The sequence below is a fragment of the Cyprinodon variegatus genome, unplaced genomic scaffold (assembly GCF_000732505.1).
Source record: "Cyprinodon variegatus isolate N-32 unplaced genomic scaffold, C_variegatus-1.0 Scaffold124, whole genome shotgun sequence".
Classification (NCBI taxonomy): domain Eukaryota; kingdom Metazoa; phylum Chordata; class Actinopteri; order Cyprinodontiformes; family Cyprinodontidae; genus Cyprinodon; species Cyprinodon variegatus.
Window position 1 is genome coordinate 147,653 of NW_015150577.1, and position 27,564 is coordinate 175,216.

General features: G+C 36.0%; 1 protein-coding gene across 1 annotated transcript in view; it reads left to right on the forward strand.

The window, feature by feature from the left end:
* The window catches only part of b4galnt4 (beta-1,4-N-acetyl-galactosaminyl transferase 4), a 212,030-nt gene that overhangs the window by 55,912 nt on the left and 128,554 nt on the right, over positions 1–27,564 (forward strand). The window contains exon 2 of the mRNA XM_015375728.1: positions 18,592–18,704. Within this exon, the coding sequence (XP_015231214.1) occupies positions 18,592–18,704 (113 nt within the window). The remainder of the gene's footprint in view (positions 1–18,591; positions 18,705–27,564) is intronic.

Genomic DNA, 27,564 nt, shown 5'->3' on the forward strand with positions numbered 1-27,564 from the left:
CATTTCTGTATTGAGGAAATAAAAAAAAATTTGTTGGCTTCTGGCAAGACGTATGTTTGGAAATTTCATGACAAATCTCATGACAAATCATCTTGTTTACAAGGTGATCACCTGAAGTTTGTTACAGTTAAGGGCAGTTTTAGAGCTAAAGCCAAGTAGCCTCATTCCAATTTTGTCAACAGGTCTGAAGCTGACATCACTGAAGGGGGACAAATCGACATCCAGACAGTTTTCATGAGTTTCCTGTCCCCTAAATAGCACAGGCTGCCGTGCAGGGTGGAAAAGGTTTGTCATCTAGCGCTGTCCCAGCTTGGGCTTGGACTCCCCAACGAGAAGGGGAATTTATCACTGTACAGTGATAAGACAAGGCTATTATTGTTTCTGTCCACCTCCCTCTCTTTCCCCATCTCTCTCTCCTCCCACTCCTTCTTCTATGTAACACATCACCTTTCCTTTTCTCTTGAGTTTTCTCCTGTTTTCTTTCATCCAAACCCTCTTTTACCCCCTCCTGTCTTCTTTCATCTTTTTTTTTTTTAAGAATTCTTCTCCTTCTGTAACACCTTAATTTTATCAGGCACCTGCTCAGTCTGTTATATCTGTCTTCTCTCCTTCACCAGCTTTGCCCCCTTTATATTCCTTTCTCTCAGGACAAAGGTGATATGATCAGGGAAGTAATGACTAGTTCCAATGATGATAATAAGATCCTCAGTGGAGGATAATGAGTACATGGTTCTACATAGGCACCATATTTGGGTAATAATGGCTGCCAAGTCATCAAATGGTTGAAGAAAGTGATTGAGAAGGTAAAGTAGTAGCAATATAAGTAGGAAGGGCTAAACCTTTTTCTTTCCTTGTCTGGCACTTTTAAATCTTCCTTTTTTTGCTGCTCCCATTACAACTGCATCTATTTGAAATTTATTTCTGACTCGCATTGTTTGGTGCAACCAGAGAAAAAGCTTGGGCCTTGAGTGTCAGGTTTATCGTCTGTGAGTTTCTTTTTTGGATGCAGACAGGACACAGACACTCCTGGCTCCTCACTCACTGTCTTGTAATGTAGCAGCTCAGCTGTCAGGTGCACAGAAGATGGATGAGATCAGAGAAAGGTCTCCTACAAAACTCTCACCTCATTTAGATGCTCTGACTATTGCTAACAATGCAACATTGTGTAGGCCAATGCTAAGGCCCTCGTTGTCACGGCTTCTATGTTTGCAAACGGTTGCTAATGGATGAGCAGGAGGAGGATGCATGTAACCCTTGTTAACTTTTTTTTTCTCTCTTGGTCCCCTGGTGATGTGCAAGCTATGACATCTGTGTTTGTGCAGAGGCTTCATTCTTGAAAGTGTGACTTAAGTATGTATGACATTCATCCCTGAAAACTGTGTTGATTTCAGTTTGATAGAACTTTTTGAATATTTTCTACCAGATGATCCAGTGATATTTAAACCTGCATAAAGCACTTAAATTTGTCATCACCTATACAGTTGATACAGAGTATTGAAACCGATTTCAGTTTCTCACTTTTGTTTCATTGCAGTCATTTTATTTTATTTATTTATCCTTCACGTACACTCAATACCCCATCTTGACAAAAGAAAAATTTTATTTTTTGCAAATTGATAAAAAAAAAAAAAATCTGAAATATCACATTGTCATAACACAACTATTCAGACAATTTGCGCCGTATTGAGTAGAAGCACCTTTGATCTGGTAGAGCCATGAGTCTTCTTGGGAATGACGCAACAAGTTTTTTCACACCTCGATTTTGGGATCATCTGCAATTTTTTGCAAATCCTCTCCAGTTCTGTCAGGTTGGATACTGAGCATTGGTGGACAGTCATTTTCAGGTCTCTTCAGAGATGCTCAATTGGGTTTAGGTCAGGGCTCTGGCTGGACCAGTCAAGAATGGTCACAGAGTTGTTCCCAAGCCACTCCTTTGTTATTTTAGCTGTGTCCTCAGGGTCATTGTCTTGTTTCTTTCTTTCAATTGCAACATATCTTGCACTGATTAGAGGCTTCCTTCGAGCCACTCTGCCATAAAGCCCTTACAGGTGGAGGGCTGTAGTAATAGTTGACTTTGTGGAAATTCCTCTCATCTCCCTACTGCATCTCTGGAGCTCAGTCACAGTGTTCTTTGGGTTCTTCTTTACCTCTCTCACCAAGGCTCTTCTTCCACGTTTGGCTGGATGGCCAGGTCTAGGAAAAGTTCTGGTTGTCCAAAACTTCTTCTGTTTAATGGATTTATGGAGGCCACTTTGCTCTTAGGAACCTTAAGTGCTGCATGAATAATTTTATAACCTTGGCCAGATCATTGCCTTGCCACGGTTCTGTCTCTGAGCTCCTTGAGCAGTTCCCTCAAACCTCTTGATTCTTGTTTGCTCTGATATGCACTGAGAGCTGTAAGCTCTTACATAGACAGCTGTGTGCCTTTCCTGATCACGTCCAATCAGTTAAATTAAACGCAGCTGGACTCCAGTGAAGGAGAAACCATCTTAAGGACGATCAGAAGAATTGGACAACATGTGAGTTAAATATGAGTGTCACAGCAAAGGGTCTGAATACAATACTCATGACAATTTGATTGTTAAGTTTTTGTTTTTCAATTAATTTGTACAAATTTCTATATTTCTGTTTTTTTTTTGTCATGATGGGATGCTGAGTGTACCTTAATGAGAAATACAATTAACTTTTTTGATTTTACCAAATGGCTGCATTGAAGCAAAGAGTGAAAAATGTAAAGGGGTCTGAATACTTTACATACCCACTATATCTAAGACTGGCTTACCAAATAATGTTTCTTATTGAACACATTTTGTTTACAAAAAACCCTAAAAACTAAACTCTCAAAAGTTTTATTGAAAGTGTAGAAGTTGGATGAGGGTAGTCATTCAAAGTATATTGTTATTATTATAGACTAACTTATTTAGAGTGACAGATAAAAAAACAACACAAACATGAATCTCCAATGGCATAAATTTCCACCTGTACAACATCAAAACATAAAAGACATTGTTGCTATTTCTTTTTTTACATTTAGCACCATTATACCAAGGAATCACTTACCGTAAATCCTCTATATAATGGCCTGTCTGGCTGTCGGCGGAGGTAAATACTGGCCGGACTCTTATACAGTACAGGCCGGGGCTATAATTAGAACCAACAATGTTCCTGGGCAGTCCTCAACAACTTGTCATAGTAACATACAAGTACTACAGGGGGGACATATTTGCTAACGAATCCAAGCCATTAGCATGGGAAGTCCCATCCTTAGCACAGACAGTGCCGCAGACAGGAGGTCGGCTTGTTTTGTTTTTATGACCGAAATTGCGGAAAAAAACACGTGAAGTTTCACCAGCTACAAGAGCGAGGTGCGCGAGAACGCTGGGACCCTTTTTCCACCTGGATCTCCGCTCTTTTTCACCGTCATGTCCCTCCGTTGTCGGACTACTCGCCCCCACTTCCTCACCACTTATCTAGACCCAAAGTCTATTATAGCGCGGACCACGCTTCAATATTAAGCATTAATAAAAAAATTCTGTGTCAAGCTCATTGTGACACACTGCTGCAGGAGTATAACCAGGCACACAATCATTCTGATCTTTTTGTATTGCCGTGCAGAAAAATTGCAGCTGCTGGAAGATGCCTGAATAATGTTCTGTATAGCGTTATGTTAACTGTACTTTTTCAATAAATGAACCTAGTATTTTATAGGTTCAAAGAGAGACAAAATCTCATTTTTTTTCATTCCCCTGGTAGTCTGTTTTGATCAAATAGAAATAGAGGCCTGCCTCTAATTCTGGCCTCCTTCCAATAATGGCCTGGACCAAGATGTTCCTGAGTGAAATAAAGGCCCCGGCCTATATTAGAGGATTTACGGTAGTTTGAGAACTAATCTCCAGAATCTAGAACTATTAAATAAAGCTTATAAAATATTCAATATTCAATCATGAATTAACCTATTAAAAGAGAAAGGGATATCAAAATCAATTCTATGAAAAATTAAGGTTAGGCCAGCCATGGCAGCAATAACTGTTGGTGACAACAAGCATCATGTCTTTTGCATCTCTGTGGAATACTTCTCTGCAGAGCAAAGCAGACCAAGACTTTATTTATGCAATTCCAAACTCTTTATTTCATAACTATTGAAAAGAAGAATTTGCTGGTTTGCTTTGAATTTTCCTGCTTTTTGCATAACCCAAGGGCACTAGGGCTTAAGGTCATTCTTCCACAGTATTTTCTGTGTTGTTGTCACTCCTGTGCTTAGCCCCTCCTTCTTTTCACTTCCCAAGGGCTATGCCACAGCTTACCAACCTTGGTTCTTGGATCTCTAAACCTATTGATTATTACTAAAGATAGGAACTCTGTGAAATCCACCTGGTTGGTCGAACAGAATAAGCTGATGATCTAGCTGTCTTCATCCCCAAGCCACATCCTTTTCAAACAAGCAAGTCAGGCGTATTAGCAGCAGGATACAACCCCTCATGAACATCTCTTAGGTTCACCGCAGCCTTTTGTTCTCATACAGCAGCTCTTGGAAGTTGGTCTATAAAGTTCACTAGGATGTAATTTAATCAAACTTTAGCTAAAGAAATCCAGATAAGACCCTTACTTTTTTTTTGTAACCCTAAACCCATTTGTTTTTCACCATTGAATAATTCATTATTGAAAGGCTGACTCAAACACCGCACCATTTGGTATAACTACAAATCCAAAATCAATTATTAAAACATTCTAATCTTATCTAACCCCACTGTTAAGCCATTGAAATCGAATAATTCAGTCAGAAATTAAAATAGTAAGTCCAACATTAAAAATGATGTCCAGGTGTCATAATCCTCTCAACGTTAGCTAAAAAATAGAAAAAGCAAGAAGAGTTGCAAAGCAGCTCAACCTTTTAAACCCATCAGAATGTTAATTTCACTTCTTGGCTGCCAATGTAGAGTTAATCCGTCACTGGGACCAAGACTGAGCAACATTGAATAAAAGCCCCCTTTTTATATATAGCCTTGATCTTCTGAGCAACTTCTCAGCCTATGAGGACCGCCAGTGAAACTCACATGTCCAATAATAACCAGCCCTTTTTCATTCTCATGAGATCCTACAGCCACAACCTTTCTTACCCCTTTTTTTTCCATTGGCCTCCTTTGCTTCCTATTCTTGTCTCTCTAACTGATATTCTTCTTAAAAGATTACACCTGATTACAGGTTTACAAAGGACCTTCAAAAGTTTATGAACCTTGCTTTTGTAAGATTTCAATATTTGACTACACTCCAACACATGTTTATTAACTTTGCATGCATGGTTCAACATTTCTTCTACACAAATTCCTTATATATATATATGCTCCTTATAGATTACTCCTTTGACAAAGGCTGAAAAAAGGGGAATTACTCATTAATATTCAATTATTCAAATAATCATCGATTGATAATGTGTTAAAATAAACATTTGTTTATCTATGTCAAAAGATGAGGGAAATGCTTGTCATTATATTAATGCACCAACAGCGCCAAAGCCGACATTTTAGTCCTCGAGTTAGCCATTAGAGTTCACACAAGCCCTGGGCATTAAGCAGCAGGAGGAGATGGGCAGAGGCAGAAAGTGTTGTCTGGCAGTTTGTAGAGGAATTTAACAGATTTTCTAAAGAGATTGTGGCCAGACTCCAACCATGTAGGAGCACAATAGAATAACTTTTACCTTTGGTCCTTTTTGCCTAGTATGACAGTAGTTGCCAAATCTCTGAAGTCATCCTACATTCAACAAGGAATTAAAGGCAAGACAGATGGAGAATAAAAATGTTTCATGATGGAACTGAAGACCACTGAAAAGCACATCACTCATATAGGCTACTTGTGGGACACATTCAACTGACAAATCAATTGAGAATGTATTAAGCTTGGAGATCACCAAACAAAACCATGTCTGTTCGGTGATACTATTTTCCTTGGAACTAAAATTGTACTGCTTTTTTCATTTCATGGTTTGCAGTTATTCTTGATTGATTATGAAAATTTAATAAAAGTAATGCTCAATGAAAATAATTGTAAGACAATTGTGAGAAATGGCTAACAGTCTTTAATCATTTTAATTGTTAACTAAATTTGCCAGTAAATGTGGATTTTTAAACTAGTTTTGTGCCTGGGCGCGAATTACCACTGCTAAATGTTAATGATTATGATGGATATTTAGAACTATTAATCATTAAACAAACCAGAAGTAATTTCTCTATGTATAATCAAGCTGTTAAATCAAAACTAAGACCTTTTGAGGTTGAATGTTTAGAATTTTGCCAAATATTTTTGGACAAAAATTTTTACACCACAAAATGCAAAATAAATGGACGGTGGGTACTTAATCTACCAAAATTACTTCATGTTATAAAGTAATAATTGTCATAAAAAAAACTATTAAAGTTAATAAATGCAGCCATACATAAATACACATTCACTAAACCTGATTCAATGGCTTAAATTGCGCAATGGTTATATGATAGATTTTAGAAAACAAGTGCAATGAAATCTCACCAAAGACTGTTTTACAGTTCACTTTTTCAAAAAGGTAGTTCTTGTATTTTTACATGATTAGAAACCCTAGAAGAAGCATTTATCGGCAGTATCATTGATAAATAATGTATGACTTGGGCTACACAGTGGCACAGCTTGTGGCACTGTTGTCTTGTTGCAGCATTTTTCCCATGTTTTTTCTGCACGGAGTTTGCATGTTCTCCCCGTGCATGCATGGGTTAACTCCAGGTACTCCAGCTTCCTGCCACAGTCCAAAAACATGACTGTTATGTTAGGTTTTTTAAAATCTGCTCAAAATATTTCAAACATTTTTAGCTATGACACTCGGAAGATAGATTACAGGAGCCACATAAAAATATTTGATCTTACATCTTACATTTTGACATTTAAACAGCAAAGGTAAGACTAAATAAATTTTTTGGGATTTGTGAAATGAGCATCATTAGTCCCCCTAAATCGGCTGGTTTAGTGGGTTTTGCATGTTAAGTGGTGATATACTTTTAGGCATGGTATTTACCACATTTGTCATGCCACCCTAGACAAGAAGCCACCCAATATTGCTCATGTCAGAAATTGACACCAATGGAAAGTGCAGTTTTCCGGTTTTGATTAGTAGAACAGTGTTGCAATTATGTTAGTGTGTGTCTTTTTTTCATGTTTGTAAATGCATAGTAAAAAAGAGATCATCCCTTTACTCATTGAGTGGACAAAATTTATGAATTTTCATGTGTATTTACTGAATTTATTATTTTTTAAAACAGAGGACATGTTGGCTGGTAAGACATCAGGTGTGTTCTCAGTGTATGTGGATGTTTGCTTTTTTGTAAAGCAATGAGAATAAGTAAATATTTTTTTTTGTAGAACTACAAAGTAAAACTGGCTTTGATACAATATGTCAAGGCCCGACAAAACAAGACCAAGAAAAAAGGCATTACAATCCGAACCCAAGACTACAGTAGGTAAAAGCTGATATTCAGTGATTCGGTTTAGTTCAGAATATAAAACACTCAATGCAAACTCAGCATTTAAAACCAATTTCTACTTAAAGGTACAGTGGTGGATGTTCTTTTTCCGGATGTTCTTTAGGAGTGTAACCTCGTATGAGCAATGCAAACAAAGCTTTTAAACAGAGCGTGCATTAGGAGAAATGGGCTTGTGCATGCTCTCCCACACAATTAATAAGTGTTCCCTCTCAGGAGAGGGTACAGGGTTGTGCACGTGCATTTATCTTTTAAAGTGGAGCGGCGGGTGTTTTAAAAAATTCATGAACATTCTCCACTCTACCATTAAGTACCTTCCCAGACAGAAGAGCAAAAGTTTTACTCGTTGCTCTCCTCTAGGTGGCAAATGCGGCAGCTCTCAGCCACAACCCTTGGAGTAGCTCCAGGCACAGTTATGAAAAAGGGTAAACTGCAGGTTGTGCAGTCCTTGGCATGGTTTGCAGCAATAGAAGGGACAAGGTTGTATGGTCCCTGGAGGTAGCACATGGCTTGACTTGATTTGCAGCAACAAAAGTACGAGGGAGGCTACACTCACGGCCTGGCTTGGTCTTCAGAAACTAAGAAGCGAGCAGGCAGTTAACAGTAGGATTGCTTGGCCAAAGCATTTAGGTACTTTGTTTTTTGTTTTGTTTTTTACCTCAGATTATCTTTCCTGTTTAGCCAGTGAAAGAGGTAGTTTTAATTTTTTTGATGGGGACCTTGGTTCACCATCAATACAAATTGTTTCCATAAACTGTAGTCAGTTCAATTAACAAAATGAATCAGTTCAAAATGTCTTCTTCTCCATTAGATTAAAGAAATGACCAAAAATAGCTTACAGTAGGTACCCATGGTACCTACTGTACCATGGTTTCTCAATTTATACTCTGAGAAGTATACATGCAAAATAACTCGTATTCTGTAAATTTCTTTCACAAAAAGTATCTCTGTTTTATTAAATGGGTTCTCATAGATCATTTGAATTTGATCATGACTGATTTTGTGTCAAGGGATGTGAGTGTTTTTATCCCATTTTCATACAGGTGGTCTGTATTAAAGAGTAGACTTTATTCACAATGAAACTCTCATTTTATTTTAGTTAATTGCCTTCCAGGAATTTTTTATATTATCGAAATGATTATAAATAACTTGAACAGAATATTAATGTAGTTTAAAGAAAGAAAAATGTAAAGGAAAAAGATCACTGAACTTCCATGCCCCTGACCCATATCATAGCACATTATGCATTTTATGCAGTTTTGCTTCTTTTGTTTCAAAGCCCCCAAAGGCCTTAATCTGTTCTTTCCAACTTCACCCAGCGTTTTATCTTTCGTCTTTTCATCTCTGCTTTTGCTGCTTCCTGTTCTTCATCATCACAGCCTCTTTGTCTCTATTTATCTCATCTTTTCTCATGTCTGAGGCCTTGTTATGCCTCTTGTCTTAATGCACTCTCTTTTTTTCTCAGAAGGCCTTGTTGTTAGAGCTAAACTAAATGCCAGAGAGTGCAGCACTCAAAGCTGGGCATATTCATCAGTGTCACAGCAGCCCTCCACTCAGCTTCGTTACTGACTGTCTAATGGCACAGATCAGTGCAGTTTATTTGCTATAATTAGCTGGCTCCATTTGGCCAGCACAGCCCCAGCGAACCCTTGCAACACTTATGCTGCCCCCTGCCATGCCACCCTACCAGTGTGAATGCTATTCCATGTAAAATGAGTCAATTATAAGCTTTATATCCGCTTTGTCATTTTTTTCTCAACCATGTCTTATTTTGTCATGCATGAAGGCGAGTAAAAAGCCTTGTAAAACCTCCCTGTTTCTTAAAAGCAAGTAAAATCAAACCTAAATTAAGATAAGGTGACATACTTACAAAAATCAGTCATTGAATCAGTTTTCAAACAGCCACCCAAGTGACAGTAGATTAAGGAACACGTGTGCATATGGAAGTTTCAACAAGCTGGGGTCACATAGGGTTACAAGCAAATACTGGATATAAAGAAAGAACCTGTTTCACAGAGACCTAAAGTCAGATTGAATGTTTTTAGCTTCAGATATGTTGGTACTCTGAAAAAAGTAATGCAAACGTTTTGGCATTTACTTACATATTTAGTTTTTTACATATTTTTTTTTAACACAATTGTTAGAGTTATGTAGCAGGGTAGGACATTGATTTTGGATTTCATCTCATCCCCAATATCCACTTGTATTTTCTCCATTTGCAGTCATCCTTCCCCTCACTTAATTTTTTTGAATATATATATATATATATATATATATATATATATATATATANTATATATATATATATATATATATATATATATATATATATATATATATATTTCCCTCTCTTGTGTCTTTAAAAGCTTGTATTCTCTTTTTCCTTCTCATGCAATTTTAATGTTCTTCCCATATAGAGGATGGGAGCCCAAGAGGTCTATTTAGCGTTCCCACACCATGATGCTGCAAATGCAAAGGGAGCACAGCCTGCGTCACCAAGATGAAGTCATACTGTATTCACTGAGCACACATGACTAACCTGTCAATTATTTACAGAGTGTGCTGTTGTGTGCGCCACACATCAGCTGTCTGCTCTGTCTGTAAATATTTTGTTTGTTATTTGTTTTCTGCCTCTGTTTCGATATGTCTGTATTGATGTTTTTTATCATTTCCTACTAATTTCTTAACTTAACGACTATTTCCATAATCCTCATGCTTACTTGTGGTTAAACCCTCTCAGTATAGATATCAAATGTCAACTGATAGCTAAAAATTGTAGAAAGTTACAGGAGAAGAGGTCAGTAGGATCCTTGTTAAGCAAATCTCTAAAGAGAAAAGGCACAGCACACAGCACATACTAACTATGAGTGAAGTATGGTTGTTTCACATGCAGATGTTGTTGTGTCAGCAAACAAGAAACAGCAGGTCTCTTGAGATTTTAGTGCAATAAAAAAGCAAAACATGCTGTCAGCTGTAGTTAAGCACAGAAAACCACCTTGGCAATGAGGAAGGTCAGGGGCAGGCGGAGGAATATTGCCCAAGTCTAAAGGCAGTTTGGTATGCCTGCAAGCAGGTCAGTGCAAGAGTAATTTGCAGAAGGACATTCACTTCATTAAGCTTTGAGTTAGAAACGTTGGAAGTCCATACGGATGTGCAAACGATGGGGAGATCGTGCAATGGTGAAAGTGTACATGCTCTCTCATTTCTCTCTTGACTTTTATAATGCAAAAGTGAGACATTTATGTTAGCTCTGTAAGATTCTGCCCCTTCTTAAAAGCAGAAACGTAGTGGTAGATACACAGACTAGCCTTTTCGAAAAAACATTTTATTCTTCCGTTTGCCAGTAGCTAAAGCCAAACCTTGTGGCTTCCAAAATAATACCACATCCATAGCAGTTACCATTACAGTGTAAATTTAACCTATTTTCAACTTTAGAGAATGCATGATGTTGAGGTCACAAAAATACGATTAGGGATTTTTGAAATATTTGTTAGCAAAACTAACAGTTCCACTTTTTTTTTTTTTTTTTGCATATACATCAAGGGTTGAAGAATAAGCATCTATGGATTCTTGTTTATTGACTTGGTTATATAAGGAGTCTTCTTTTTAGTTTTAGTTCCAGGATGTTTTTTATGCCACGAAGAGGATTGAAAAGATGACCGTTATGTCTTCCTGCATTTGTCATGGTTCTGCCCCCTTGTTCTGCCTTCGGTTTTCAGTTACACTGTGATTTTGTTTTCTTGGTAATTGGTTTCTTTCCCATTTTGTGTCATTCTAGTTGTTTTCTAGCCATGTTTTTTTTTTTTTGTTCTCTGTTGCCCCCTTTTGCCAGTCTCCTTTCCCCTAGCTTCTAGTTGCTTCTATCCACACCTGCTCCCTGACAGCTGATTACCCAGTCTTTGTTCTGTCTCCCATACGTATTCCTTCTGTGCAGTTCCTCAGTGCTGGATTCTCTTCGTTACCTACTTCTCATGTGTATTTCTCCCTGGCGTCTCCTGGTTTTTGGTTTCCTGTTTATTGTTTTTGGATTATACTTCTGTTGCCATTTCTTTCTAAATTCAATTAGCAAGAACTCATCTCTGCCACATCATCTCTGCATTTGGGTCCACAAACAACCTCCTCCCAACCTTAACACATATAGAAAAAAGGTCTTAGAAATTTTAAGGGTATTTAAGGTATCACCATCCAGCTCAGGTTTGATCATTTTACAGACTTTGAACTAGAGATACAAATCCCTTTAGTGTGGAAATTGGATGTGACTTTGGTAGCTCAAGTAGACAGAAGAATGCTCACAATTAAGAACAAGACTAAATAGCATGAAAATTTAAAATAAACTAATAAAATGAGATGATCACGTTGAAATTAAAAATGCTAGAGTGAATGTGGGAATGAACATAATTGTATGAAATACTTTTAAAGCAGGTAGAAAATCGTACAAAAAAATCCAGAAACTATGTGAAGATAAAGGCATTCATGTACAAAAAGAGATGGAGCCTGATCATCAGTGTTTGTGTGTCTTAAAACGTGCAAACTTTTTTTTTATGCACAGAGCAGATCTTTAAAGAAAGCGCAAAGAGATCTTATTTTATTGACCATGAATTTGGTCATCGTGCTAAATCATGGGTGGAGGATTTGCAATTGTGAGCATTTACCCAGCGGAGGGGGATTTTCCAAATCTGAAAGTCAACTGCGGTCACAGTTTCCTCCTACTGAAACATTTTTGCAGTCATTTTGACCACAAGGGAGTCATATCTCAACAGTGTGCTTGCAAAAAAAAAAACAAAAAAAACAAACAAACAAAAAAACAAAAAAAACAAATGATTCTTGATCAGATAAATAAACTGCACATCAAGCATGTGTTCCTAAAAAAAGCAAGATATTTTTTGATCGGAGCAAATATGTATGATATCAATGAGCGTTCTCTTACTGATGACTGAATTGTTAACCAGTTCTTTTTTTTTTTTTTTGTCAACGTCCTCACAAATATTTGGTATTTTGAAAGTTTTGGGTTCCATTCCATTTACACGAACACCAAATGTTCATGTGCCTTTAGGTAGGACTCTTAGCCATAAGGTGCTAAGTACATATCAATTTATCAGTATATGTATGTAGTGGGTGTAACTAGTTTACAGACCATTTAGACATGTCAAAGATTTCATGCTGGGACAATACTACATGCACAATGCAATTGTAGAACTGCTACTAAATTTACATACAAATAAAAAAAAAAAAAGAGAATCACACGCTGTTAGGTGGATTAAGAGTCTCTTACCTCAACATTCTTAATGCTTGAAGCGTCTAAATAATTGTCATGATTAAGTTTTTTTCATCACTGAATTTTATGAAGCAGAACATTTGGTCCTTATGTATATTAGATTAAAATGAGAAATCACTAAAAAAAGGGAGTTTTTCCCATCCTGACACAAAAGCATGAAATTTATTTAACCCCCTATTTAACCCCAGAAACATTTTTCACACAAAAAAATCAAACAAAAAAACTACCACCTGTAGTTCTATTCTGAAAGCTGATGGATCAAAGGTAGTTAGATCTTAAATGCCCACTCCCTTTTTAATTCTTGTTCTATTCTTATATTACAGGCTTTGTCAAAACTGGGTTAAACATCTCTCTTACTGGAATAAAAAATTATATATAAAAAAAAAAAAAAAAAAAAAACTTTAAGTAGTTGAGTTACTACTTGAAATTAGCCTATAGAATTAATTGTGTAGTCAGATTAGTATGTCTTGTTTTGTCTGATTTTAAGTTATTTAACCTATAATTAGCAAACAGGATATTTTTTCTCTTACAGGAAAAAACCTATTTAAAATAATATTGTATAAAGGGGATAAGTGCATTGTTCAGACATATAGACATATTTTAGAAAGGTAATGTTATTGAAATGTGATATTATATTATACAAACATGATAACTTTATCAATAGAAGCCTGCATTGACAACAAGACTCAGAAAAAATTGGTATTCCTGATATGGAATGAGACATGAAGATGGGGAAAAATACGGCATCCCACTGTTGTGATTCCTGCAAAACTGCGGCGTTCCAAAGGAGTGTCTCATGCGGTATAATGTATGAAATTTATACCAATGAGGGCAGCTGTAAGTCTACTTAACTCTCCAACTGGTCAGTGAGGAAGCCTAACACATCTAGATTATCTAATTAAGATTTTCTTCTGTACAGTCCTTTTAAGAGCCTTCTGTGTGCACATACTAATCTAATTCACAGAGCGTAGCAGCATCAGTAGCTCTCCATGCCTTATACGAAGCATTAGATAAAACTTTTCCATCTCTTGTGAGTCAGCCATTGTACAGTACCTCCTGAGTAACCATGTCCTAACATGTAAGCAAAAGGAAAACTGACACTCATGACATTTATACAATATGCTTATATTACAGAATTATTAATTTGAAAATACTTTTAAAATAGTTAAATGTTACAAATACTCCAAAATATCCATCCTGTTTTCCTTCCATCTCTCTCCTTGCTATATTTTTACCTTCTGCAGCAGTGTGTTCTGGATTCTTTGATCAGGATACTGCTGCATCACTTTGTTGTTTATCAGTTGGCATACAGTAAACTCTGGGTTCCTATCATTCTTGTTTAAATCAACACTTAGTCATATACTTATATATATACTTTAAATATATACACTTTACATATATAAACATGCATTTCCATGTGGTCTGCATATCTACACACAAACACATTGATCGCAAACACACCTGAGCATCTCTGATGTGAGCTGTGACAGCTGCAGTTGGATGAACTCTTTAAAGATTAGAATGCCAGTAGTTTTAAAGGCATGCTACGCAAGGCAAACTCATACAATTCCCTTTGCATTGTGAGGCCTTTATAAAATACAAAGAAACAAACTAAAAACAGTGTGCTCATCTGTGTCTTCACAAAGTTTGAAAGTTGCTTTCCGTCATTTTTGCTGCATGTGTGATTTTGCTGTTGCTTTAGAACTGGAGGCCATAGACTGATTAAGCAGGACATAAAATAGGTGACTCTTTAATGATTAGTATTCTGTGTGGTTTCCCACTGGTGGCAGAGTTTGTAGTCAATTGGCTTCCATTAACCTGCCAGTTCGCTCTTCATTACTTCATTAAAGGTAGTATGGAGGCTTGAGGAAGTCCTGTCACAGAGCAGGCACTGACTTCTAACTTGCTGCAGAGGGCACATGGAATGTCCTTGAGAGGGTCCTCTTCCTGCAACTTGATTTTAACGGACAAAGAATTAAAATCATGCACACAAGCTCATGTTTAAGCAAACCCAGGGAATAAGAAATCAAAGAAAAACATTTGGCTGCAGCATGAGATAAGTCTAACTATAAAAGAGCAAACCAGGCTTATTTCTTGCTTTGTGCACACAAATTTATACTTAAATCAACACTAAAATGTTGAAATTCTTCAATCTTTTGTTTCATTTTTAATTGATTCGTCATTAATGAAAAACCTGAGTGAACATTTTTATTTGGACATGGATCCGTATGAGGAAAACAATAATATACTCACAGGCATCCATATTATATATATTAGAGAGCACTTTTTGTAATAGTAACTTTTACAACCCTGCATACAGTAACTGCATGCTGCTTGTGTTCAACAACATATTTAAATGGATACAGTGATTCCTAAAACAATCCCTACTTCCTAAGGCAATACTTTAAGTTAAGAATTTGCTATTTTACATTTAAGTTAAATAAAAAATCTATTCATTTTATTTATATAGTGCTAAATCACAGCACTTGTCATTTTAAGGAACTTTGTAGAGTCAATTTAACAAAACCAAACACACAGATTGCTTAAAGGGATTCCTATATAAAGAAACCGAGCAGATAATATTGGGTCATTGACTCGGCAGCATTAACTGAGTCTTCTTTAGTTGATGGTTTACTCTTTAGCATCTGGCTGGTGCTTCATTTAATGATTTTTTCAACTTTAATATTTTGAAATGGTTATGTACTCAAAAAAGTTCAAGTTGTTCCTTGACTACTATGGGACTCTGGAAAAAATAATTTTCAGATATTAAAAGGCGAATTCAAGGCTTTTCTCTGTAGTGGAGGATGTTCTTTTTCCGGGTGGATCATCTAAATAAGCGGTCCTCTTAATCGTCAATCATTCTGGTGATATGTTTACATAAGGCCGTCCTATGTGCTCATTCCCATTTTCACTTGCCAGTGGTGAATCTGATATAGTGGAAAAATTGCAAATCTTCTTTAGGAAAGTAAGCTTGTATGAGCAATGCAAACAGCAACTTTTAAACAGCATACACAAGGAGAAATGGGCACCAGAGTTGTGCATGTGCATTTTCTATTTAAAATCGAGAGGGCATGTCTTTTCAAAAATTTGTGAAAATCCTCCACTATAAGTTTAACGAAAAGAATATCAGAGATGCTCTTACTGGCCACTTCCTTACATGTACCTTTTTAGGTTCTTGTCAACACTAACAGCAGATCAGCCAGTCACATGAAACATGAAAACGTTGAAACATCTGGAACTATCAGACTATCAGCAGGCGCAGTAGGGTAGAGTTAGCATTGCACAAATCTTAAGACTTCTCCCTTCCATTTAAAGCTGCTACTGTGAATCTCCTCAAAAATAATTTTATAGGCTGTTTAAAAACTTCCCCACTGCCTCCTAGAAATTTGTACACATCAAAGTATTAAGAACCATGTGGTCTGTGTAAAGCAATGTGAGAGCTAGAAACTGTCTACACCTCAGCTTGCTCCAAGAGATGTTTAGAATAATCTTTAGATGTAAAGTACTACGTCAAATTTAACATTAATTAATGCATCTAGCATAGTACTACATTCTTTACATAGTTAAATTGTTTGTTATCTCAAATGGCTTGGAAAGTTTGGAAAGTCCTCATTTCTATTTATTGGTATTAGATTTGTTTTCTAGAGCGCTTAGAAAAGATAGAAAGTAATTCGTCGTGAGCTGTAGATTTTGTTTCTCAGCTCAAAGTATATTTTATTAGAACTGTCTGGATTTAGATGCTAAGACAGTAGGACAGGGATGATGATATCCAAGCAAAAGAAGAATGGAAATCTTTAGTGTAGATTCTATTTACCTCACTTTCAAAAAGTAGTTCAGACATATCAAAAGCAATTATGTTTTGCAGCTTTGCTTATAGCATCTCTGCTGTACAATATTGTTTCTGTTTATGAATGAAGAAGAAACAGAGCCTGCATTCTAGTTGTCTTTTAATCTCCAATGGTCTCTCCACAGCTCCGCCTCTTCTTCAATCATTGCATCCAATACAACCCACTCAGGATTGTTATTAGGGGAACATATTGGAAAACTATTAGTCTTCATTATGGTTTATTGCTGCTCATTCTCCCTGTTTAGTATTTTAAACACATTCACTGGTTTTGTGCGTGTGTGAGCTCATGCATAACCACGCACTTATCTTCATGCTTTTGTGTACTTTGAAGTATGTGTGTGGAAAAAAACATCCACCGGGGTCAGGCAGACAGTAATGAACCAATTTTACTGTAATGCATTCAGCTTTGGAGAGCACAAAGTCACCCCCACCCCTCACACACTCGGTCACTATAACTTTTTATGAGGGAGTCAATAACACAGGCGCCATCTTTTATTGAATCCCATCCTTGCATTTACTGTGTTGTGCATGAGAGCCAAATGGAATCAAATGGAGTCAAATACAAATAAAAGAAGGTTGGACTGAACAGGGAATGGATTCTCCTTTTTTATGAGCTGGAAATGTTTACAGCAACTCTTTTGGGGCGATGTGTGGTTCTGTTAGCTCTGAATAACATGACCCCCGTGAACTGTTGAAAATCCTTCAGTTTGATAATACATAACTGTGTTTCCCTGGGTTTTACTTGGAGCACAGAGAGATCATTAGCGCTCTCTCTCAACCAATGTTCTGAAAACACACACACTTTGAAAAGTATGCCTACACACATAAACATTAGTTTTTCACTCCCAGTAAAGGGAACTTTTGCCATTAATGTCAAGGCTCAGAAAGTAGGACCCAGAATTCAGGCAAGCAGACAGTGAACTAACTTAAAAGCGTTTATTTAAAAAAGCGGATATGCAGTGTCAGCGGCTAGGAAGTCTAAGACAGGCACATCTATAGGAGAGAAACACAGGTTAGTGACCACGATAATCTGATGGAGGATGCTTAAGAATAGTCACTATCCTGGTTTGAGACTTTAGTCTGTGCCCAGAGAATTAGGATGATTCCATCCGGTCAGCTGGCAAGATGCAGCGGACACTACCAGAGAGTTCCAGATAAGGAAGCCTAGAAGATCTGCAGAGGTGACAGGAGATCAGATCAAAGCAGACGAAGGAAGGCAGAATAATCCACAGTGTAAAGTCAAAAGGGAGATACAAGTTCAGTCCTTAGAACAATCCAACAGGAGTAAAAAAAAAAGGTACACAGTTAAGACAGGGGCCGGCAGGCTCAACAGTCCCAATACAGAAACAGGTCAGGAGCAGGCAAACAGAACACTATTAGTAATGCTCAAGCACTCCCTACACCAAAGGCTCAAGGATAATCTGGCACTGATGGCTGGCATCAAGGAGTTTAAATAGAAGCAGGAGCAGGTGGATCAGATAAGCAGACATGAGGAACAGAGCTACACAGTTGAATGAAATGAGCAATCAAGTCAACCATCAGCACCAAAATCATGGAAATCAAAGGCAACTTTTTCCGTTGTGCATCAAAACGTTTTAGAGTAACACTCTGCTGTAACTTTAATGCATCAAATGCTATTTACGGAATATCTTTTTGTATACTATAAACCATATATTTCTCAAGTGTTATCCTTTATGAATTAGGCTACACTCATCAATCCACTTTTATTAGTCTTTTCTTTGGAAAAAAAGAGAAATGACACAATTTCATTGTTGACCTCTGCAATGATGGAAATTATGATATTTGTAATTGATGATTGCGATTGGAATAAAAATAATGTAATTACTGCTGGTGATGAAAATGGAGAGGATAATAACGTAGGGATGACAAAGTCTATAACGTTTGTCAAGATAATGATCCTTGCTGGCCATCTGAACAAGTTCAATATTTTCTTCCTGTTTGTCCAGATGGAGAGAGACAGACGGATGGGACGGATGCCAGCCGAAAGAGGGACGCTCGCTCCTCTGCCGGACACCACAAGAGCGAGGACACCAGTGACAGTAGGGAGGATGAGGCAGCAGTGAGTGTTTATTATAAATCCTTGTTTTGTTTTCTTAAAGAGATTCTTATCAGAGATGTGTCCCTGCCTTAATACATATTCCCCACACCACCCACATCTCTCTGACTAACAGGGTTTTATGTATCTGTGTGTAGAGCAGCACATCATGGCAGCAATAATTGTATTTGTGCTCTGTAATAATGATTCAGTTGCTGAAGATCTGTTCCAGATCATTCAAGAACGTACTAATAAAGATATCATATATCATCAAATTTTTTTTTTATTTTTTTTTATTTTTTTTTATTCATTTTGAGCAAACGTTTCGTTTTGGACATCTTTACATTTTCTAATGCAATTCTTACAGTTTAGGCTTTTGCCTCCACCCACTGCTGCAAATTCTGATAAGATTTCAAGCCCAGAAAGGCTATTGCTTCAGTAACTTTTTTAATATGCTGTACAGGTGATCTTCTTGTATTTCCCTTAATATCTAATTCCTATTTAGTTTAAGTGCTGTGAAATTAGTTTTTAGTCTGATATGAAACTGCTACTGTGAACATAGTCAGCTATTCTAAACCCATTGCATATTATTAGCCCTGCACGCATCTCTCTCTTGAATAGCTGGAAATTAGTGACTTAAAGGTTTTTTATTGAAGAATCATATTTTTATATTCATTCAATGCATTACAAATAATTTCCTCCATTTTTCTGTCTATATAAGGAACAACTAATAAATTGCACTGTTAATCCTCTTTTCATTAATTAGAATTTAATTAAGTCAAAGTACTTAAATCGAGATAATCTTATATTCACTTCATTACCAATTAGATCCAAGATTGACCCCAGAAGGACATTTTTATTTCATATTTTACAGCCGTTAGGAAGAAATATAAGAACTAAAGATCTAAAATCAGGTCAGATGTCAGAGAAAATGGAAATAAGAATTGCACTGGGAATGCTTAGCTGGTGCATCATTAAACTGTTAATTAATGGATTTGAAAGATCCAGATAAGCTGAACTGAACAGCTAAATGCTAACTTGAGAAAATTTGATACCTCTATATATGATGCTATGTGTTATGTTATATTTCTAAAATAAAAGGACAAAAGTGACGTTACATCGTGAATCATTCTTTGTGGTGATATGATCCATAAACTTTTCATTTATTCCAGACTGCTGTTAGGGTGCTGTTAAGAAGTAGAACTTTTTTTTTTTTCTTCTAGACCTATTATTTTCTCAACTACCCATAATTTTCTTTACACAAAGGGCTCTGAAAGCTTGGAAGTTTTAGGAGGTTAGTCTTATTCTACCTCAGACTATCAACAAGAGGTCTTACAGTACATTTGGGTCTGTCACAGGACTTGCATGTTTTAGAAAGTAATTGTCTGAGGAATCTTCAGAAGCTTCATTAATTATACACATTCTGACCATAATAAGGACAATATATTTGTCTATAAAGCCTATTCCAGTTTGTATCAATTTTTATTATTAATGCATTTCTTGATATAGTCCCTATCTAATGTGCATAACTGGGATCAAATAGGACATTTGGGTAAAGAACTACAAAATAATCTAAAGCTAGACTAAGTAAATTATAACAGTCTGTTGTTATGGCGTTTTTTTAAAACAACTTTTTATGTTTTTTATGGGTTTCATACTTTTCTGCAATATAGTGTTGCTGCTTTGACAACCAAAGGTTTCAGTAGTTGCTCATGGAGCTATTCTGGCTTTTAAAGTATGAATAAAAACGAAAAACTTGTTTCTTCAATACTCTCAGTATAGCAGTGGTGGGATCAAGTTACTGTTTTGCAAGTCGGAAGTTTTCTCACTAAGAACAGAAGTCACATTTCAAATAACAGCATTAAATACCCAGTTAATGTTCCTAGTCAAGTCAAAAAAACGAATCTTATGATTTAAATCATCTTTGAAAGATGTAATTTGACAACATTTGTTACTGAATCAAAAATTATAATGCATTTGTGACTTAGGAATCAATTTTAAAAGGGTTCTAATTTTTTTTACCAGAACTACAGGCAAACGGAAAATTAACTAAATTGTTTGAAAATAAGTGCAGTTAATAATCAGTAAAATTACATTACTCAGATAAATCGAATTTAAGCAACTTCATAAAAATATTTTTTTTTTCACTCAAAAACACATAATTTCCATGCTCCTGGTGTGGAGGCACTTACTTTGATGTCCTCATTCAAAGAGCAGAGACTTGCAGTGCACAAATAATATCGGAAGAAAGTATTCAAATTGAATTAAATACATTCTAAGAATTTCTTATGCAAACTTTTTTAAACTCTGTAGTTTAAATCCCTTTGCCAAGTAAACAAATTAAAGTACTTACCATCTGATTTAAAATGTGATTTTTTATCTTTGTGGGATTAAAATCTGCTGGAAGAACCTGCAACTTCCAGGCTCTGTACCCACATTTTTATATTAGCTATAATTTCCTCCCCTTGTGTTTTCCAACATCATGTGTATTTCTTTTTAAAAAGTATCATAATCTCTGTTAATATGCATGATAATACAAAACTTTAAAAAGGTTTTAAATCTGGATTATTTGGATAAGTATTTATTTTAGACACACTTTTATCTAAACAGTCTATTTGCATTTGGAAAAATCTGATTAACATAATTAGTGTGTAACTCAATGAAGCCTTATTTATAACATTACAGCAGTAAAAGATTTGTAATTGAGACAAAATGATTAAACCAAAATAGTTAAAGCACAAGACGTTTTTTTGTGGGTCGCCCATCTGCTTGACATAAAGGTGAGCTAAACAGTCAGTGTGGTTTTTACAACAGTGTAGTCTGTTGATATTAGCAAAATGCAGAGGCATGTATAACAGGCAGGACAGTGAGCCGAGAATAGTTCGGTCATTGGCGAATTTTATTACTAACATTCTGTTGTAAAATTGTTTCTGTTGTAAAGTCAAACTGTTCCAGTCACGAGGTCATTTGTGATTTTGTAAAAGTTTAGAGTCTAGAGTCATAAATTTTTTCTGTTCCAAATATCTTGTTTTGTAGACCTTTGTTTTTTTATTTATTAGCAGAAAGTAACTCACACTATAAAGGGAATTAAGGGTGTCTTATGTGTAAAGTGCCTTGAGATGACATGTGTCATCTCAGATGAAATCAATTATGTCCATCATGCTGTGATTATGAGGACATTTTCTCCATCAGAGACCTGGTTTTCAGTTCAATACCAGAGCCTTTTTTTTTTTAATCAATATATTGTTTGACACACAAAACTCCCCAACTAGATCAACGGTGTCCAACACAGACACTGGCACCCCTGAGGAGCATATACTAAAGTGAAACATTTTTTGTGGACAGCGGTCTTCTAAACTTGAGCTTATGTCATATTTTATTTGCTATAATTCCAGTAGTTTTGATTGTTTTAGTTATAACCCTGACTGCAGATATGGACACATTTAGGTAATTTTTTTTAATTTATTTATTTATTTATTTTTTGTTGCTTGCAGCCATTTCTTGATTTATGGAAATCATCACAGATTTACCTAATGATATGTTCTCCTCCCTCTCCCATTTTTAACAGACTCAACAAATAAGTAAACATTAAGATTACAGATTACAATACAAAGAACAAAGTCAGTTACTTTACTTTCAAGAAATATGTTAAGGTTCCATAACTGGCAAGTGTGATTTTTGTTTTTTTTTGTTTAAAACAATTATTCCCTGACATCCATATTTTCCAATGAAAAATTTATATAAATCAAACCTTTAATATCTTAAATATATATTTTTGGTAAAAGTCAACGATAGCCTTTGGAATGCAGTGCTTAAAAAAGTCACCTTTTTAATTATTGGGGTCCTCAACAAGTGGACTTGAATCTATATATTTATTTTAAAAACATTTTTTAAACATCTTATATCCTTTAGAGCTGTTTTTCCCCATTTTGCAGTATAGCAAAAAAGGAAAATAAAACATTTTACACTCCCTTGGGATGCATTATTCATCATCTCAGCCTTGGGCAGGCAATTTATTATTGATTTTTTCTTCCTCAACCTCAATTGATCAGATCTCTTGCCACTCGTGCTGACAGGCAGTTTACGTCAAAGTTTTATCTTGCCCGGGGTATCAGCCAAACTGCTTGAAGTGTGCAAGAATTAGGACGGGAAAACAGACAGTTTGAAATGATTGAACATTCACTACATTTTTAGCCAGTATAAACTATAACCAATATTAGGAGCCTCAGAGCAGAAGCAGAGCCCACTTGGTCAGATCTGAATTTAGAAGGAAGGAATCTGTTACGTTTATCTTGATAAATCTTTGAGAATTAGATTTTTATTTTTTATTTTTAAGCCAAAGCCTACACATTGTTTTTGAATCAGTATTTTTTTATGCAGTATAATAAATAGAGTAAAAAAACATTCACTATTGATATTGCCACTGCAATATTAATCAGTTACAAGAGACTCTTTTAACTGCACTTTCTTACACTTGATTGTTTTTGTAATTAACTGAACTGATCAATGCTACAATTATTCCAGGCTGTTTAAATCTGGCTCTTGTCGTGGAGACATGGTTCTGCTTAGGCATGCTCACAGCCTTTTTCACATATTTGATTGACAGAGCAAATTTTCCAATTAGCAAATCAAATACAACACCCAAACTTGAGCAAATACAGATAAATAAGGCATACTAATATAACCTTAGCAACCAATCTTCTCCTTGAAAACTCAGAACAAAACCTGTTCAGTATAGCTTCTATGTTAAGACTGCATTGGAAAAGTTCACATTTCAGATTGTATTTGGCTTGTCTATATTTATCTTTGTTTCAGCAAGCATATTTCATATATATCACAAAAGACTGTATATTAAGGAAGAAAATAGTTTGATTCCACATGATTATTTTACTTTGTGTCAACGCTGTCATTCACAGATCTAACATTGTTAGCAAAATATGAAGTATAACATCAATCATACTTCACAGAAAGACAGGCTAGTGGCTGCAGGAATATAAGACCCCAAGAAAGTCAAACTTTAACACCTAACAGTGACAATATTGGTGTGCAGCTTCTGTTTTGCAGTTGGAACCAGCTGAGAAAAGAACAAGGCGATATATCTTATTTCATAAAATGCAGCAGCCTTAAGAATTGATTTAAGCAAGAACCTTAGGAAATGTGCTCTGCAAGATAAGAGTCGTGAGGGAAAGCTGGCAGGGTTTCTTTTTTTTTTTTTTGAATAGCCTGCCTTCAAACTTTAAACCTGCCTGATGGTGTTAAAGCTTCTCTGTAGAACTCAAATGAAATCTGCTCTGTAAATGAATCAGGCTTGTGCCCTGAGGCTCAAATATTCGGCTGCACTGTAAGCATTTTTGCTGAAGTCTCTAAAGTGTGTCAGAATGCTTGCAGTGGAATCTTTATGAAATTGATTTGCATTTTATTTGTCATGCAGTATGTTCACTAAATTGCAACTGATAAATGTGGTCAGCTTAGAACGACGACAACTTAAATGATTTGCACTCATCCCTTTGCAGTAAACATGCACTAAAGCATCAGAGTCCTGCTATTGGCAGAAAAATTGTTTCGTATTTCGATTTACAGTTAGTATAGAACACAGCTGTGCAGTTTATGGTTAATCATAACTGTTCAATGTATAAACACTGTGGGTAGTATTTTACTCAGATACTATGATGAGTGTCTTTATGTGAATGCATGTTAACAAGGCATAAAAATCTGGCTGTTCTGTTTAGCTCTATAAATGTGTTTCTCTTCATCTATAATTTATGGGCCAATTTAGCCTCTTTGTTCTTTTGATTCCTGACCTCCTAAGTGACAGTGCGCGTGAATCTGTATTTGCCCTTGTCAAATGCATCTTTGACCATTGATTCTCATTTAATGCTGAAGCAGAAGTTTTCCCAGGTTTTGCAGTTGTTTTGGGGGAAATGAATAATCAAATCATAATATAATATTAAAATGTCAGAGTATTTAATCTGTATGTCTATGTCTGATAAATGAGGGAAAGTCCCACACTGGATGTTAAAAGAATAATATAAGATTAGGAATAGAAATTTTATGGTATAACTTCCAGAGGCAACATGCTTATTCAACTTCGATAGGCATCCATTAACAAGCATTAAACCAAACTCCCAAAATCCTAATTTATTATGTGATTTTGAAAAATCCAAATTGTGCAACTCAGAAGCACAAAAATATGGAAAAAAATGCTGGTATGATCACATTACAAGGAATTCACTTGAATAACACAATAGGCAAACTGTGTAAAACAAAAATAAATAACTTTTCAAATACAGCACATGTTACCTCAAAGAGACTGAATAATAGCTAATAACGTCTGTCAATGTCAGATTCAGAAATATTAAGTAAAACAATATTGAATTTACCATCTAAAATTGAAAAGGTTATGGTAATTACAATTTTACATTCTCCAAAAAAAGCATTGAGTAGCACATGATTGCCAATATACATAATCTTAACTGAATCTAGCAGAGAAGCAGCAGATTGCTTATAAGGATTTAGTTACAGAAGAAGTTAGATATAGTGGATTCATATTTTACTAGTAAATTGGGTCACCTGTTTGTCTGGAATACATGAATGTCCATTGGCATTATCTAGAGCTCATGGTACAGAATGATTTATTATTCTTTTGCCTCCATCAGTGTGTAAATGTCTGTATGAATGAATGCATCACTGAGTGCTTTGGAGTCCCCCTGACTCAAAGCTACTATACAGGCCATTTACATTGCCAAAACTATTAAATCTCAGTTTGTTTTTTTTTGTTTTTTGTTAAATTAAAGGTATTGCGGGAAGGCAGAATATGTCTGTGTGTGTGTGTGGGTGACATTATGACGTCAGTCATTTAAAAATAGCCTATATTAGCTTTCAGAATCCAGCTGCAATCAATATCAGCCGTATATTCAAAGACAAAACTTGATAATTTTTCATCACATTCTTGCTATTTTTGGCTAAAAGCATGATTTGGGTTAATCACCCAAATTTTTTGTACAAAACAGTTCATTATTTGAAGTCTATTGACATTTAATTATTGTAAATTGTATTGTACATTGTCACAAGGTTCTTTTTAAACCAGTGTATAAATATCAATTGGCTATAACTTTAAATTTAACAGTAGACTTGGGAAGCAAATGCTAAAATATATATTACACAATGCGACCTTCATTTACACATATGGACACAATTGTATAAACCCCTTGTTTAATAAAAGAACAACTCGAAATGGTCACAGAAATAACTTAAATTGGACTAAATACACACAACATCTAAGAAAAGAAATTACAATCAAAAGTTGTTTTTCAACCATGCTTCAAAAGAATGATATAAAAATAAACATATGAAACAGGCCTGTACAAAAATGGCGGTACCCTAGAAAAGATGTGATGTGAAAAGGTGCTACAGTATGTTTTAAAGACAACCGTTCCCTCTAAACTTTCATGTGAAGAACTTATTGTGACTTTGCATTTGAACTTTAGTGTTTTTATTTTTGCGCTGCATGAAGCTGCACACCCACGTACCACGTACTTTCTACTCACCAGCATTTGTTGCAAGAGAGGAAACAAGCAGCTAACTGGGCTTCCATGGCAACCACCTTAAGTAAAATTTGTTTCACAACCACTCAGCTTGATTTGACTTTGACCAGAGGTTGAGCTCATAATGAATGGTGGGGGGTTGAGAATAGAAAGTACCATCAGTTCATTTTTGATGTGTTGGCTTTACATGTTACAGGTCTGTTTTGTAATTTACTGGTCCAAAAAGATACAGACATAATGTCATGGTGTTAGGCAAATATCTAAGCCTCAGAATCTTGTAAATGAACAGCATTCCAGGATAAGATTTGGTGCAGGGATAATCTTGGAGGAGATGCTCAGTTAGATTGAGTTGCAGATGGTTTGAGATGTTTGTCATTTTCCCTCAAGGTTACTTATATGTATGTGTCGACAGGTCACCAAGGGGATGAAGGTTAGGATCCAGAAAGTTAGTTTCACTTACAGATTTAAAGCAGCTTTAGGAGTTTTTGGTCTTGAAGCAGGAACCTCAGAGAAAGAGACTGACTTGATTCTTCTTGTGATTTTGAGAGGCTTTGTGGGAGGTGGACAGGTCTTGATCCATGAGTAATGAAGTAGAAAAATTCTTAGTGCTGCCAGCCAGAGTTTAAAATAGTAATATTAATACTGAAATCTTACAGTGGGTTCAAAAGGTTTGAACAGCAGACTCATCTGAACATCTGGAAAAAAAGAACAAAAATAGAATATAAAGTTAAGTTTCTTCTTAGAAACGGGTAAGAGAGAACACTGCCTAAATTTTATCACGTGAGCAAAACCCTCAGGCGTTGAAGGGCTGGCAGCAGGCTCCTTATGAACACAGCTAATGGATGAGATTGATGGGATGCACCTGTGACAATCAGCCATGAGCTCAATTAGGTCCCCTGATGGAGAATGAGAAAATATAATAAACACTGCCCCATAACTATCAAGTGTTACCCCCAATGAAGACACACCCACAGCTGTGGAAGGCACATTGAATGAAGGTGGGGGTATAAACGAGAATGGGATGGCCTCTTTCCTCCAACGGAAAAGGAAAGCAGTCATTGCTATGGAAATACAGTGACGCCCCATGAGCGTAACAGAAGCTCAGCTTGACATGAAATAAAATATTACCCCTTTCTTAAATAAAATGTAAATGTTGAAATAGAATTATTTCAAAGAGGACCTTCCCTTTTGGAATTCATGACGTGTTTTTTAATTTTCCTAACTTGTGATTTTCTGTCTGTGTGATGAAGATGCAGCAAACCAGCGGAACCTACATTTAAAAGTGCGTGTTTCCTCCTCTATTTGGTCACGTTACACCCACTGCCAAATTCCAGCGAGCC